The sequence below is a fragment of the Acipenser ruthenus genome, chromosome 21, assembly GCF_902713425.1.
Source record: "Acipenser ruthenus chromosome 21, fAciRut3.2 maternal haplotype, whole genome shotgun sequence".
Classification (NCBI taxonomy): Eukaryota; Metazoa; Chordata; class Actinopteri; order Acipenseriformes; family Acipenseridae; genus Acipenser; species Acipenser ruthenus.
The window spans coordinates 5,562,026-5,578,538 of NC_081209.1; the positions used below are offsets into that span (position 1 = coordinate 5,562,026).

Genomic DNA, 16,513 nt, shown 5'->3' on the forward strand with positions numbered 1-16,513 from the left:
CTGTACCACATTTCCTATTGTAGGCTCATATAAAATACCGCCCCATAATACTGACTGAAATACTAGAATGTCTCCAAAGATATATGCATACTGCACACAGTACATTTTTCATAGAGGGAGTATGTTACGGTTTTCATGCAGACATGTGTTTACCCAGATATTTCAATTGGCAGTTTCTGTAACAACGTTGAGATTTCAAATAAAACTAGTTAGAACTACAGACAAATAAGGAAACGTTAAAAACAGTAAAATGTTACAACCGTCTAGCAGACTTTTTCAAGAGAAAAAGTGAAAAATCAAGGGCACAATTACTGTATTCTACAAGCAAAACCAGCTGCAACTGGCTGTACCTCCTCGACTTAATGTAGCAGTGTATGCTAAATGTAGAGTGCAAGTGAGGAATGCAAGACGATTACCGTAGACATGTGTGCCACTTTGCATTGTATCAATTCCTGATCTTAAATGAAGTGTTAGCAAGACATGCTGCACCATAAAGAATGGAAATGTATGGAAATACAATGTGCTTAAACTGTCCCAGCCCTGTTGAAAACACAAAGCCAGGCCATGCCTGTTGAATTGTGAAGCCATTCACGTCTGCTTGGGGCCTTCCTCTAGCAATGTAAATGGCATGCCATGCATTTGTTGAACTGAACCTGCCTGAGGTGTCAGTATCAACTTGATTTTTTCCTAGTATATTGGAGCACTGACTGTGATGTTTGTATCATTCAAGCATCCTCAAGCAGTATTTATTTAGAATGTATGAGATTTTATATATATATATATATATATATATATATATAGTAAAAGAATCGCACCTCTCCGCGGTTCGTTGCCCCTTTAAAAACACCGACCCAACACACACAGGAATGGATTTTTGAAAGCGCGGTTGCGCTATTTTTAATGAAACACAAAAAACAAAAATAAACAAAACAAACACCTAGCTCTCTTTGAGCAATAACTAAACAGAACAGGAACCTAAACTAAAACAGGACAGCTAAGCTGTTTACCTGTACAAAAACAAAACAAACAAAACAGCACACACAAAAAAGGCTTCACACTACCTTTTCTTTTAATTACGGCTGTACCCACACACCAGCACAGTCGGGCCTCTGCCCTCTTCAGCAGCCGCCCAGAGGAGACTGACTGCTCTCCTTTTAAACCCTGCACCTGGTTCCAATTTTCAATAGTAGCCAGGTGCAGGTAAGGATTAATCAATAAAACAATTAAACAAAAAAAAATGTGCCTTCCGCACATGTTTTCCTGCAGGGAGGTTTTAACCCCCTCCCTGCTGTCTCACAATATATATATATATATATATATATATATATATATATAGAGAGAGAGAGAGAGAGAGAGAGAGAGAGAGAGAGAGAGAGGCCATTATTTTAAAGTGATTCTATAATACTGTATACTATAAGAATGCTCCTTGTTGTGAGTTAATGCTCAATGCTCCTTGTTGTGAGTTACACGCAGCTGCCTTTCATGCATTGTCAAACCCCCTCATAAAGCCATCACAGTCTAGAGTTCCCATTGAAGTCCCAGTGGTAATCAGTATGTAGCTGATCCCACAAGTGGGGCACAGAAACAATTAGATTAGGGCAGCAGTGTGGAGTAGTGGTTAGGGCTCTGGACTCTTGACCGGAGGGTTGTGGGTTCAATACCCAGTGGGGACACTGCTGTTGTACCCTTGAGCAAGGTACTTTACCGAGATTGCTCCAGTAAAAACCCAACTGTATAAATGGGTAATTGTATGTAAAATAATGTGATATCTGTATAATGTGAAATAATGTATAATGTGATATCTTGTAACAATTGTAAGTCGCCCTGGATAAGGACGTCTGCTAATAAATAAATAATAATAATAATAAATAAAGGGCATTCAAAAGCAATATGCTTTGGTTAATTTTCGTCTTTTTTTACGACCCTGCAGGACATTGCATGCATAGAAATTGTGATTCAAGAGGAGGCCATTCAGCCCATCAATGCTGCCAACGCTGTGTCCTGTATAGAGAGGCAGCAGGTAATCGATAATCTGTGATTGATAATTATTAAACATGCGCTGACTGCTTAATCACCCTGATACCCTTCTTTGAGCCTCAAGTATATGAAATATTTTATTACCACATGTATGTTTTCAGTTACATTTCAAGGTCTTGCTTCCTGTGTTTCTTCTCAATGCACCAGTAATTATTGATTATTATTACATGTCTGGTATTTGATTAGGATACTGCTGATTGCACCTGTAGTCCTGTACTGATATGAGTTGCTGTAGGAGGGCACATGAGACATGGCATTTCTGAAGGTTCGGTCAAGAACAAGACTGGTAGCATAGCATGAGACCAAAAACCATTTGTTTTCTACTAACATAGTACATTTCCATCCTTTCCCACATTTTCACAAGCTTTGACAATTCTTCTTAATGCTTTCCACAATTTTAACACGCAGGGCAGTTTGTATACCGCAGTACATTTTAATAAGAGACTGTGTGCCAAGCCATATTTCATATTCATCTTCCACAGGAAATAACTTCATAATGGCTAGGAAGGAGTTCAGAAATCCAAAATACGAAAACGTAATCACATTTACAGCTAAGCTGGTCTGCCGTCATCAAAGCATGTTGAGAAAGATCTTGTATAAATACTGTACATGAAATTAACAAAGACACTGAGGAGGTACTTGAAGAAGCTTCACTGTAAATGTTTAATTGTGCTTTATTGGCGTTTGCAATCACTTTGAGCGCTTCTGGGTTCTGTTACAATACTGAGCTGTACTATATTCTTAATGTAAACCTGCCTTTACGAGACTTCAAGCTTGGGCTAGCAGAGTTGAAACAAATACTCTGCCTTGTTGGTCTGCATTGGAAGGATATGAATCGTTTTTTGGGGTACCTGAAATGTAAAATATTTAGCTTGTATTTGAAAAAGGGATGACTGTCTATTGAGGGACCTCAATACATTTAACAACGAGACTGATCTGCTTCCCATATTTACTGCAGTAAACCAGTATGTTTCTGATCTTACTTTCTTGCATTTCTTATTTGTTATTCTTCAAGGGATAATAAATAAAGAACTACACAGGGTGGGGAATATGAAGTTCAGATCAAATAAACAAATGCTTGTAAAGTTATACAAAGCCAAACATGGAAAAGCCAATCAGGCAAACATTCAAAGGAGTCATAAGTATAATTAATGGTCCTTTATTACTTGCATATGCAGAGATTGGTCAAAAAGTCAACTGATGAAAAATTGTCTATTGTAACCTGATTTAACCTCACAGCCGATTCCTGAAATTCTGATGCAATTAAATGAATATTAAGCAGTGATATTGCTGGGATATTTGTTTAGGGAGAACCTTACTGTACTGCAAGTGGGTGCATGCAATTTCAAGCACAGAGCAGGATTATCTACAAATTATGTCTTGAGGGAAAAAATGGAATTAGATATTGTAAATGATATACAGTACCAGTATTTTAATAGTGTACAATTATTCTGTTCAGTGCAACTTAAAACAATTATATGAAACAATTCCTTTGTACATACTTCTGCATATGGTTTTGCTTTAGTTAAAAAATCAAATCATTCTTTTTTTTATTGCTGTCAAAGGAATTAAGAAAAAAAAAAATAAACAGAATTCTAAACCTAGAAAAAGATGCTTTTAATTTGTGGGCTACAACAACATTCCCCTAAATCCATACTAGTTTTGTAAAAGTAACAGTTGTGCTTTTCAAAACATACAATGTCAACTGAGTAATTGAAAAAAGCTTATCAAACAATCCTACATTTCATTTTTACTCTTTCTTGTCATAAAGTTGGCACCGAAGCAAACACTGTGTTCTATAAATCTGTTCTCCTGCCATCTGTTTGTTATATTTATGATGTGCTTCCTAATGATTGAAATGTGTATTAAAACAACAGAAAGGTAAGTTATGTGCTTGTTTTAAAATGTCTGCTTTGTAATTTACAGTACAAAGCTGGATTGCAAGGAGGGAGAACATGTTTACAGTGGCCGGGCGATATTTAAAATGCTACCAACACAACAGGCTCCAACTTGTTGACCTTGTGTTCTGTTGTTCTTAATAGACACGGGTAAGTTTACATCTTATAATAAAATAAGTGTTGCAGATTTCAGGTGCTGATCATTTTCAAGCCGCCCAATTTACCTGATTGAATTACAGCATGCTGGGTGGTTTACGGACCTCGGGAGGGGACATGACAGGAAAAATATATATCTTGTGCGCATGTCTTTCTATCTCGTGGCCACGGTAAGTCGTGCGCATGAGATATTATCTCGTGGCCATGACGTAATGAGACGCACGCACAAGATAAATATTTCGGCTAGTTTTGAAAGTTTTTCGTGCAAGGTCCTGATCTCAAAAACAGGTGAATATGCCAAGAAAGCCCTTTACTTTAGGGAAATAAAGTGGATCATAAAGCAGTGCCCTATTTCTTGATTGAATTCTCCATAAGGTAAACATTTTCACTGGAGATTTGTAGCTGAATTAAATCAACATTTTATTAGGGCTATATCTATAGCAGTGCTATAGTGCTATTGGGTAACACACTTAAATGATACCATAACTGCAGTATCAGCGCTTTCATTTCAATATAATGTTTTATGATCCTTGATTGAGGTCTTGACAAATAGAGGTGATGAATAGAACCTGACATCAGTGCTGGAGTATTTGTGGGGCTTGTCTGACAGGTCCCCAAAGCGTACTGACAGTGAACCCTGACTGAGGGCTTCCAATGACAGGACCTCAATTGTGATGTGCAACATGATACCCTTTCATCTTTGGGTTTGCATCCGTAATTGCCTGTGTTTATTTTGCTGTCAAGTTTGTTGAGCTGCAAGCAAAAATAATGACAGCAGATCGATCATTCTACGGTGATTATTCTTCATTTTAAGATGATGGGGATATGTGATTTCTCGACAGGCCCCTAACTGGAGATTAACAAGCTAATACTCAGCTGGGAGGAATACAACTACTGATGCAACAATGTGAGAAATGAGCCCTCCTGAAGGTACATGTTCAAATTATTACAACAATATTGCTGCACAGAGAACAGATCAGTTTTATAAATTGTTAAAGCAAAAGAAAAACGTTCACTTAGGAGACCATACGTTTACAGTACATTATTCAATACTTTTGGGATTGTAACCTTGTATTGCCCTGTAACACCTGTACATACAATATTCTAGCTTTAGGCTGTCCAGCTTTGAGTGTAATCCATGGATCTATACGTTATAGGTGTGTGAAAATCTATACATATCAACAACAAGGGGAACTACAATACTATTATAGAAAGCCTTCCTTTATCAGGAGCAGGCAGCCTCTGCAAGCAAGCAGCAGACTGTTTTGTTTATTTGAGGTAACACCTTCTCTTAAAAGGGATTCAGCCACATTCAATTACTATGAGTGCCAGTGCTCATCTTGCATCAACAGACTAATGCTGCTAATGACCGCTGGGCTTTTCGATATGTCAGCGTGATTGCACCTGACCTGCATTTCCTAACTCTGAACAGGTGTCGCAAGTCCCTCTGTCACCTGGGAGACAGAAATCTGATACGAGGAAGCAAACATAATTAGGGGTATTGGTACGTCTATTTGCAGGCTCTAACATGTCGGCACAGGCTTGTTTACCCACACACTGACTTCAGGGTTGATTGCAAGGCAAAACTCTGGTTCTGTTTGTTCCATGCCAACCACTGTTTTTTTCCAGCAAGGGTAAGAATCAATATTATTACTATTTGTTCAATTTTTCTACTTAAAAAAAAAAAATGATATCCTGATTTTACGCACTATTATACATTTTGTATGCCTGATCTAAATTTAGGCAATTAAAAACTATTTGATTATCTAACGCTTTATATTAATCGGGCAACAATTAATCATAGCTATTATTATAAGATCTCACCAAGTAATTTGGTATTATTTTGTATTATTACCCTTAACCTCAGTCCTATTGGTGTGTAATTGCTGAGGTTAATGAATCTGTAATTACTGCTTATTGTTGCCCAGGTAATATTAATCTTAACCTGTTAACACTGTGGAAATAACCAAGTCGCTTAGTGAACAGGTCAAGAACTTTTTAAAACGAGTAAACTTCCCCTTCAAAGAACCTGCCTGCAAGTCTATCCACTTGACTTCCCACAGCTTATCTCTCAGTTCCTTAAAGTTTGGAAGGGACTTTTAAATGATGTCTGTAATTTCCTTGAACATCCAGCAAAGAAAATGTCCCCTAAATATTATGTTGTATTGTATTGCATTGTATATTTCTAGGGAATATGAGCTCTCATGTATTACCATTCACTTTGTACAGTAGCTCTCACATGTTCCAATATGAAAGACAATGGAAAACGTATGCATACATGCATATTTATATATTTTTCCCATACCAATTTGTCAATTTGCTGCTGCTTGATGCACTTATGCCTGTCTTGTCCTGTCTCTTTTTGGGGAGGTCGCTGTAGGAGACCTGGAATTAAGTATTTAGTTTCAGTGTAAATGTTGCTTCTTTGATAAAACACTACAAATACCAGAATCCTATTCAGGTGGAACATTTTCTGGGAAAAATGTGGCGGGCGGATAAGTTTTATGTAGAGCTGTGATTGAGTTTCATTTACCCCCTAATATAATTTAAAACATATTGAATCACCGCAATACATTACAGCCACAAGAAGAAAACATAAATTATACTGTATATTTGAGGACACTGTGAATTGACATATTTTAAATAATATCACATTTATTAAAAAAAAGGTACATTTAACATTGGTAAGCAGTGAGTTTTTACTGTTTAACTGGTTATAAATAAATCAAACACATAATGTGGAATTCAGGTACAAGCAAAAAAAAAAAAAAAAAACTAACTAGAACGGCTGCATGTCACTGATAAATTGCAAATGGGTCAGGTCAAGGTTTTGCAACCCAGTGTTTGATTTGAATTAGTAATACTGTTTCTGTAGCGTTCCCCTTTTAAAACAAGTTACTGATTAAGCCACTCAGAACACACTACACAAAATAACAAGGAGCTACAGTTTTAACTAAGTTAATAGAGTTACCTCTTCAGTTAATGCCCACAAGCAAAATACAAACAGAAACACCACAGCCAGTGACAGATAAAAACACAAAGAGTTTAAGGATTATTAGCAAAAATGACAGGGAGTACACCTGTATATGGATATCAGTGACAGGGAGTACACCTGTATATGAATATCAGTGACAGGGAGTACACCTGTATATGAATATCAGTGACCTGGAGTTCACCTGTATATGGATATCAGTGACCTGGAGTACACCTGTATATGAATATCAGTGACCTGGAGTACACCTGTATATGGATATCAGTGACCTGGAGTACACCTGTATATGAATATCAGTGACCTGGAGTACACCTGTATATGAATATCAGTGACCTGGAGTACACCTGTATATGGATATCAGTGACAGGGAGGCTGTAGTGTTTCTGGGCCTAGATGATATAAAATTGAACTAGATGGTTGGATACATCATTCTTCATTTTGTCTAGCGGACATTTTCTAACAAGATAAATGAAAAAGATCTTCGTGACATTGTAATATAAGAGCCAAACACTGTAGCTACACCTGGTTGATTATATAATTTTTGTTTCTCAAACAGACAGTATGAGGTTTGACAAAATGCCAGAAGGTGTACTTTAGATGAGCTGAATGTTATTCTGTTATTCTGGTGAGGATAAATACAGTTTTGGAGCAATTTCTCAAATGTTTTGCCTAAAAAACAAAACAAAAACTGAACCACTGCTGTACACATCCTTATCAAATGCATTTCATAACAAACAAACTGCCTTTATTTCTTTATTTATTATTTTTTATTGTGTTTGCAGACAAAGTGGAACCCAAATTATAAGAACTGGAACCCCATGCTATACGAATACCTTTGTAACAAGGGGATCTTTACTGACTAAGGAAAATAATCTAACATGGCAAAGGGAAGACCATGTGTCTCTGTGGCTTTGACTGACCCCCAGTGCTTTACTCTGAGGCTCTTTAGGGTTTTCAGCTACATTCCATGACAAACATCTAAAACAGCCATAGCCCTCCTCCTTCCCCAGGTCATCCTTGACAAACAGGATTGCTGTTCACCTCAAAGACCCCCCCCCCCCCCCCCCCCCCCCCTCCACCCATGGGAACCAAGAATCAGCTGCATTCACGGAAAGAAGTGCCTCCCCCTAGAGAACATGCAAAAGATTTAGTAAAAACCACAATGAATACAAAGCACACTGTGCCTATAGGCAAAGGCAGAAACACAAAGACATGTTTGTAAAATACAGTCATACTTTGTTATGCATGATAATTAAAAACAACCATTCGATATGTTGTATTCCAGGAGATTCAGGGGGGTTGTTGAGATGTTAAAGGCAAAGAAATTCAGTTTTGAGCAGCCAGAAACGCTCAGCTTCACTCGTGCAAACTGCATGAGATGCCATCTCTTGTACAATAAGAGACAATGTGTTAGCTTTCAGTTCAATGCAGAAGTGCCGTTATTACTGTGTGGTTATTGTACATTAATACTATTCCTCAGTATGGAGCACATTGTTTAAAAAACAAATTATTCTTCTAATAATGCTATCTATATTATTGGTGGGCAGCCGTTTGCAAATAGGACGGTAAATCTCATGCTGTATATAACAAACAACGAAGCCTTCTGAGACATTTGGATCTGCCAATACAGTACAGTAAATAATATTCGATACATTTTAGAATATAATTCTTGTTTGGTAAACTTTAAGTTTGGGTATATTCCACTGCTCAGGGTCCCTCTTAGGTGAATGCAAGGTTCTCTATTTAGAGGTGGTATCTTTGGTAGCGAGCAGACAGGAGCCAGTGATTTCCACACAGCATTGCTGCTCCACTGGCCGACATGTAAAAACTTAACAAATACACAGAACAAACAAGCAGAGCAAACGTTCCGTAGCGCCTTTGTTTATTATCTTCCATCTACAGGAAGTTCATTTCATTTCTCTTTACAGCCTGACAACGTAGGCGCAAGAAAGCTCATGTGCCCTTGCAAATAATTATTATCTCTGCTTACTTCCCCTTTCACAATTGCGTTTTTTCCCATAATTTTCTCCAAAATGAAAGCAATCCCATTAGAAATAATAATAATAATAATAAAAAACTACATATATTTTGTGTGTTTTGCTAAAATACATATTGTTTTTTGTTTTGCCTAATTGCAAGTAAATGTATGTAAAAGTACCAAAATGGAATATTGTTAAATGTACCAAATTAAGACATATACATGAAAAATTATGTAATATGAACACTGTGGTACAATTAGGATTTGGGGCCTATGCAGGTAGAACTGGCTGGAAAGCCTTCCCAGCATGCACCAGCACACGATAAAACTGATCTACTGACTTGTGTTTTCTGTTCTGTTAGGATGGAGTTAGAGACTGGATTGTGCTTTTATTTTGTGGTTACAGCACAGTGTTTTGAAAACAGTGGTTATAGTTACTCACTGTTGATGTTTTCTTTTTTTCATAAAAAGGTGAGACTGATAAAAAAAAAGGATCAAACTGGTGTCATATCTCCAACCCTCCCACAGTAATTTCTCACCTTGACCTTGTTATCTTTGGGTGGGTGTACACAGTACAAATGAAAACCACCTATCCACACACATGACACACATGTCAACATTTAAACAAAGGAGATAAGAGATTGGAAATGGATATATCAGCAATAATCCCTTGAGTACATTTCTTCTGAGTGAATTCCTTTCCAGTCTCTGAATTTTTTTTTAAAGGGGATTTAACTGAAGTTTATTGAAGTGTGTAGCAAGTCACAGACAATATACAGCAAGTTATATTGGAATACCATAATAATACCAGTTTCATATGTAATAAAACCTTGCAATAAAGAAAGAGCAGCGTTTCCCCACACCTGCATGTTCCACTTACAGCAGTGATTACCGTCTTCACTGTTTAACACTCCTACTTTTCAAGCATGTGCACAGACCTCAAAATCAGAGTGGGAGAACACAGGATATAAATGATGATCTGCTGGCATGACTATTGACATAAACATGACTCAGATGAGTTAATGGGTTCAGTGCTCACTGTCTGGCTAAAAGGGTGAGTCATTCCAACAGGATTATTAAGAATACACAGAACAAAACCACAAGGTCTTTTTAAAATACCTTTTTTCAATAATGTAACATTTTTATCACTGTGCAGTTAAACTTTCTCGTTAATGTCCTTGTACACCGACAAGGGTTGAACAACAAAACATATATAAATGCCAATAATATGTCAGAATTTCATTCAAATGGTCTCTTTTTTTTAAATGTGTTATCCCTGACTTGTACTCCCTGTTGCAATGTTGTTTAAAGAAAACATTTCTTTTTTCAGTTCATAAGTGAATCACATTACTGTATTTGAACTTGGGGTTTATCAACAGATAACACGTTATTTCATTTTAGTAAATGTTATTTTACATGGTAGGTACAACAAACAGTATTGTACCTAGTATTTTCTTTATTTTATTTCACATAGCAGGTATCATCAATGCTCTTCACTAACACATGACCACTGCGAGTGTACTGCATTGACTTCCAGTTTAAAACATTCCCAGGGTTAACAGCCAAACCAACGCTCATGGCGCTTATTTCACACTCTGACAGCACGTAATCCCACATGTGTACCTCTGTGATTTGGCCAACAAAGGCCTGGGACGATTGGAATCCCCCTCTGTAAGTGTCTTGATCTTGACCGAGGATTATGATAGGCTTCCCTTCAACTAACATTCCTTTCTTTACCGCCTTCATCTCTCTGCCTTTCCCGTTGATCCACAGCTTCCCACTGCTCGTCTCCCAGGTCCCGCACACATGAGTCCATCCTGATGGAGTTCTCTCATCCGACATGAGCAACTCCGGCTGATCGTTGTTCATGGCCATGGTGTGTTTGCCATACCCGAATTTGAAGAGGAGAAATGTGTTGTCTTTGGAAGGGGTGGCAAAGGATAAGAGACACTGATCTGTTGTCAGGGTGGAGTGGTACCTGTGGCAGATGGTCGCTGCACTCACAGCCTCCTCCTTGTCCGGTATGAGCTTCACGTAGTTGCTGCTGGACGTCTCATGAAAGTAGAAGGCTTTCCCTGATAGATCTATTTGGGGCATAAACAAAGGATTTCAAGAGTTGATGCTGTTCATTAGATCAACTATTATATGCAAACACTAGTTTCAAGACAGCAAAACTGGTAACTGAATTGGAACCTAAAAAGTGATGTAATTGCAGAAGCAGTGGCACAAAATAACCTCAATCTGTTATCACTATTACCTCGATTAACACAGCAAAAACATCCATCTCTTTCAAGGAAATCTATCAAACTATCTATGTATATACAGTGCAATCCATATTTTGACCAAAGAAACTGAGTGAACTGGTCCTAATATAAAGCAGAGGGATACTTGCTGATTATCTCCAGACTCAAAGGCACTGACTGATTGGTCTCATTGATAAACTGGTCTTCGCAATGATACACCCTGTTCTGACGTCTGTCTTGCTGCCATGCTTTAGTTTTATTAGGTAGTTTAGTAGCACAGCTGGTATCTGGTTCTCATCTTGTGAAGCTCCAGAGCAGCCCGGCAGCAGAAGCAACAGAAAAAACAGCTTCTGCATGTTAGTGAATCCCAGGGTTCAGAGCCTGCTTCTGCTTCAGGAACATTAACATTTTCTATTGATTTTTGGTGCATTTTTATTGCCCACTTCAACAACTTGCAAAATCAATTTTTGGACTGTACTGTTTTGTGTCAACACTTCGATTAGGCAATTTTATTCAAAAGGTTTAAAGATTACAGATTAAGTATCGAAAAGAAAACAAACACATTGTGCTGCTCATTAGGGAACATGCAAGATACATACACAAAAAGATCTTATTTTAATTAGCCTTTATTAATGGTGTTACTACAGTTTCTAAGTCAAGTCTATTAAGCATATAATATATATTAAGTATTCTTAATATATTAACGATATAGTAGTACTGAAGAAAAATTACAATCAGTAAACGAATAACAATGTCTGAACACCGATTCTGTGACTTAACAGAAAAGTAATTACAATTAGCTTGCCTACTAAAAAAACAACAACAAACTTTACGATTGATTCAAAGCTAGACTGGTGGTCTCAGTGGATGGTAGTGTAATCCACATAACACAACTATTGCACCATTCAACAAAGGGCATGGAGAATAAAATGCTCTCTTATCCCCAAACAAACTTCATGCTGTTGCTCTTTAACGCTATATTAATCCCCCCATGGGTGATGGATTGACCCATAAGATAAATGAGATCTGCAATATTTGTTACCTGCCTTACCCCACTCAGACAGCGTGCCTACTAAATCACTGAATATATTTGTCCATTTGTTTTTCACTAACTATAAAACAGACTAACTGCGTGGGATATTTGTTCTTCAATTTTACCCCCCTCCAAAATGGTGAAATACCAAGACAGCGTTGAAACTATTTTACATTTGCTTTCTGCTATGTATTATATCGTGCTTCATTTCCAAAGGACTCCCTGTTAGCACCTGTGGACTGCCAGAAACTTAACTGAGCTCCTGAGTTAGTGTTTCTGCAAACATGGCTGAACTCTTCTCTGAGGGGTTATATTGTTTAAACTCCAGGCGACAACAGATGCATGTTCCTGCAAGTTTTCTTAAACTTATCATTAATCAAAAATAAAGCTAAGCTACTGTATACAATGTGCTTCCAATTAATATCATATGTAGTTTATGAAAGGCCCCAAAATAAATTATAATGGTAACTTATACTACTACTACTACTACTACTACTAATAAATAAGATATAAAAGAGCACATTATCCATGAGTTCAAATGAATTAAATCTTGAGATGATTTATTTATTTGGGATATCAACACTGTTATCCCTAGTCTCCAGGATGTACTGCTTTGGAGTGTGATCTTGTCTGCTCTCAGTCTCTCAAAGTTTGGGCCTTGTCAATACTTGGGCCTCGAGGGACAGGCGTTGCTGTGGGCCGTGTTTGTGTTGGCTCAGTAGGAGGCGCTATTCCTTCAGTGCGAGAGCCTGTGCCTCAGCATGGTGCTAAAGGAGTTGTCCTCCTTTGTAAATATGACTGTCCAGTTGCAAACTGGCCTCACCAGTGGAATCACAGAAATAATACACCACTGCGTCCTGTGTTTACCTGTGTTTACCTTTCATCAGTCACTCAGCCACTGACAGATTGCTGTCCAACAGCCAGACTTCATTTAACATGCCTGAGGATTACTGTTAATCGGTCTAGAGAAACGAGAAAAGTAGGTTAGAACAACACAAGGGGAAAAGTTAATATATGATATGATATGGCAGGGAACCAGACAAAACACCACATTGCAGTCCTTTGTTTGTGGTTTGTATTTTAGTTTGGATTATAAATAGTTAGTCTAAAATACAGTCCAAGAGGGCTTGCTCTGGTTGGTCCTGTATACCAGGCCTAGACAGACCAATTAAACTTCAGACCAGATTCAGTTTCAATCTTGGTTTAATCTTCTTTCCTGACAGGGTGGGTCACATCCTGACACCTTCAGATTGGAACAGTGTTTCTAAACGGCCCTTATTTTCGTACTTTTAGGCGTGGAACTTGACACTCCAATGTCTGCACAACAATTACTCTTGTTAAAGCCCGACGAGCTCATAACAATTCTAATTGTCACGCTGGTTGCCATGTTTCGAACAGCGTCAATAAAAACACCAATTTTTATGTAAAAGCCTATTATTAATTTGGCAATTCAAAATACATAAAAGAAGTGTCAGTATCAGTAAAATGAAATACTCTAAGCGTGGACACATGCTTTCCTACTGAAGTCTTTCATCTTGTGCACCATCGTCTGTGCGGTACATATTCAGTATCATAATTCTTCTGTTTTAGCCAAAAAAAAAATACCATTATTCAAAAATAAATATTTGAGCCGGAGCTGGGATCTATGCTCGTGGTTAAATGTTATAATTAACTTGCTCCTCTCCAAACGCACAAAAAAAACATGTTCTTACAACAAACTAAAACAGCCTCGCGTTTCACAAGAATCATGCTGAATTCATCAGCCCCAGCAAAACTCACACTTTCTGTCTTTTTCTTTTTTTTCACAGAGCCACTAAGCCAACATTTCCATCGTATATGGTTTCATTGTTTCCATTATTATAAAATGGTTTATTTACTTTGTTTCCACTACAGCCACCATGAAGACTGAATTACATTTAATTGGATAATAAATGTTATTGTTGCAGAGCGCACATCTTTAACTGACATGTTCTCAATGACTTCATAAGGTTTGGGATTGCTATAGTGGGCGCTTGTGGAATATATTATCTCTGCACTTTAAAGCTACAGATAAGAGACACTTAAACCCGGCAATACAGAGCATTGTTCTGGAGTTATTTTACACCTTAGTGAAATCATTAAAACTGTTACGGACACAAGTACAGTACAGTGATTGGTCAGGATCAGCTCTTGGGGCCAGCAGTATGCACCGCTTCCCTCTCACTTTTTGCGACCAGTCGCAACATTTGGTATGTCAATTTGCTGTACATACAGCACTTCTCCATTTATGTATACCCTCCCAGCCAATGAGAGAGCAAGATTTATTACCATTGTGAATAAATTATCATTTTAGCTTACCTATCAAAATACCCTACCTTCACCAAAATAAAGCATTATAGTTTCCACCTCTGTCAAATTCATCCTACTAACCTCCTGTACTGCAGTACAAGACTTTCACCTGCTTCGTCTATCGCTTTCCTACACCTTCATTTTAATCCCAGGTTAAGCCACTTTATTCAATTGAGTTATAGAGATTGGCTATGACAGACACACTTCTCCATGTTTTACCATACAGTGACTAATACAGTTATTACAAAACCAGTCTCTCAAAATACCCAGTCTATGGTGTTCTCTGTCAACACAGGTGTGAGATTGTGGGAATGTTCAAGGTGCGGAATGGAAAGACAAGTCTGATAGGACGCAGAAAAGGATGGAAAAGTGTCACTTTGGTTCTGAATATACATTTGGGTGCTGATGCTTGTCAGAAACAGCACTGTTATTTGTCCAGGACACAACTGTAACTCGTAACACTTAGTTGGCATTCATCATCCGTGACTTTTTTTTTTTAAATCATGTATAAAAAAATAGGATTTATTGGAATAAATGTGGATGACACTACCTATTATTGAGCCTAACTGCACAACATGACATAACTAAATTCCCATTGCTTGGTGATTTCATGCAAGGATGAAATTGAACAGGAAAGTAAACATATTATATTGTAGTCAAGCAGGAGATTGAACACGCTTGTGTTAGCCCAGGATCCCTTGCAGATTGAATAGGTTTAGGCTGAACAGGTTGCAAAGGACCAATAGAAGATTCACAAAGGTCACGTACAGTATCTTGCACGTGTTTAGATGACTTTCTCTGGGGAAACTTGAGACTCTTGAATACCCAAAGGCCAATATAAGGGCTGAATGTGTCCTGAAGGTTGTACTTAACCTTCAGGATCAACATCTGACAACATCAAGAACGGTGTGCAACTGAAGATGATATTGAGTTACCATCAACATCTGGGAGGATCTGATATGAAGGCCTTGTATCTAAGCACTAAACAGGCTGAACTCTGCTTAGCTTCTCAGAACAGACAAGATTTAAAAAAATAGAAATACTCTGTATCGGGAATGTTAGACAGCTGCTCACATGCACAGGTTGTGTTTTGTAGCCCTTAGGAGACTTTCAACCTTTTTTCCTTGAGTGGGAGAAGAAACGCATCGACCCTCTGAAATGGAAGCTGTTCATCTTTTATTTTATACAATCAACCCGTTTTAATAATAATATTGGGAGGACTGTAGTGCAGACAATATATACCATTATATCTGTGTAGAGTCTATTAAACCTGTGATGAAAAAACTCTTTGCTTTTACCTTTATCATAGAGGAAGTGCATGTGTTTCCCCATTTGTTTATCACAAAGTAACAAAAAAAGAGAAAAAAGTCCATTAGCATGGATGATTGTATAAATACCAGCATATAGTGTCAATACTGAAATGCAATATTTCACTGAATGGCTTCAAGTCCTATTTTGTTTGTTAAGAAGTTGTGGTGTGTGCGTGCGTGCGTGTGTGTGTGTGTGTGTGTGTGCGTGCTTGTGTGTTTATGTATATAGTGTATGCCTGCATCATGTTAAAAAGTCTGTCTAAAACAATTCAATTAAAATCACTTACTAAATTGCAGCATTTCAAAGTGACCTTAAACATGCCAGTACTGTTAGTATATTTACAGTATCCTTTAAAAAAAAGAAGACAATACAGTATTAACATTGTAGTCCTTGACAACACAGTATTAACATTGTAGTCCTTGACTGAACTGTGGTGTGCAGTTTCGTATTCCAGACGGCAGCATATTAGGGCTATTGTGTGGGCTGCTGCCTCTGAGCTGTGCCAAGGCAGTAGTGTGTTCTGCAGAGGTTAGTGTA

General features: G+C 37.8%; 1 protein-coding gene across 1 annotated transcript; it reads right to left on the bottom strand.

The window, feature by feature from the left end:
- Positions 1-10,502: 10,502 nt before the first annotated feature.
- Positions 10,503-11,158, bottom strand: LOC117973264 (serum amyloid P-component-like). Its single transcript, XM_058995628.1, has one exon. The coding sequence runs from the start codon at positions 11,156-11,158 to the stop codon at positions 10,523-10,525; it is 636 nt and encodes a 211-aa protein (XP_058851611.1). The 3' UTR covers positions 10,503-10,522.
- Positions 11,159-16,513: the final 5,355 nt, after the last annotated feature.

Coding starts and splice junctions, on each gene's coding strand:
- LOC117973264 (XM_058995628.1), bottom strand. CDS start 11,158: ATGCCCCAAATAGATCTATCAGGGAAAGCCTTCTACTTTCATGAGACG.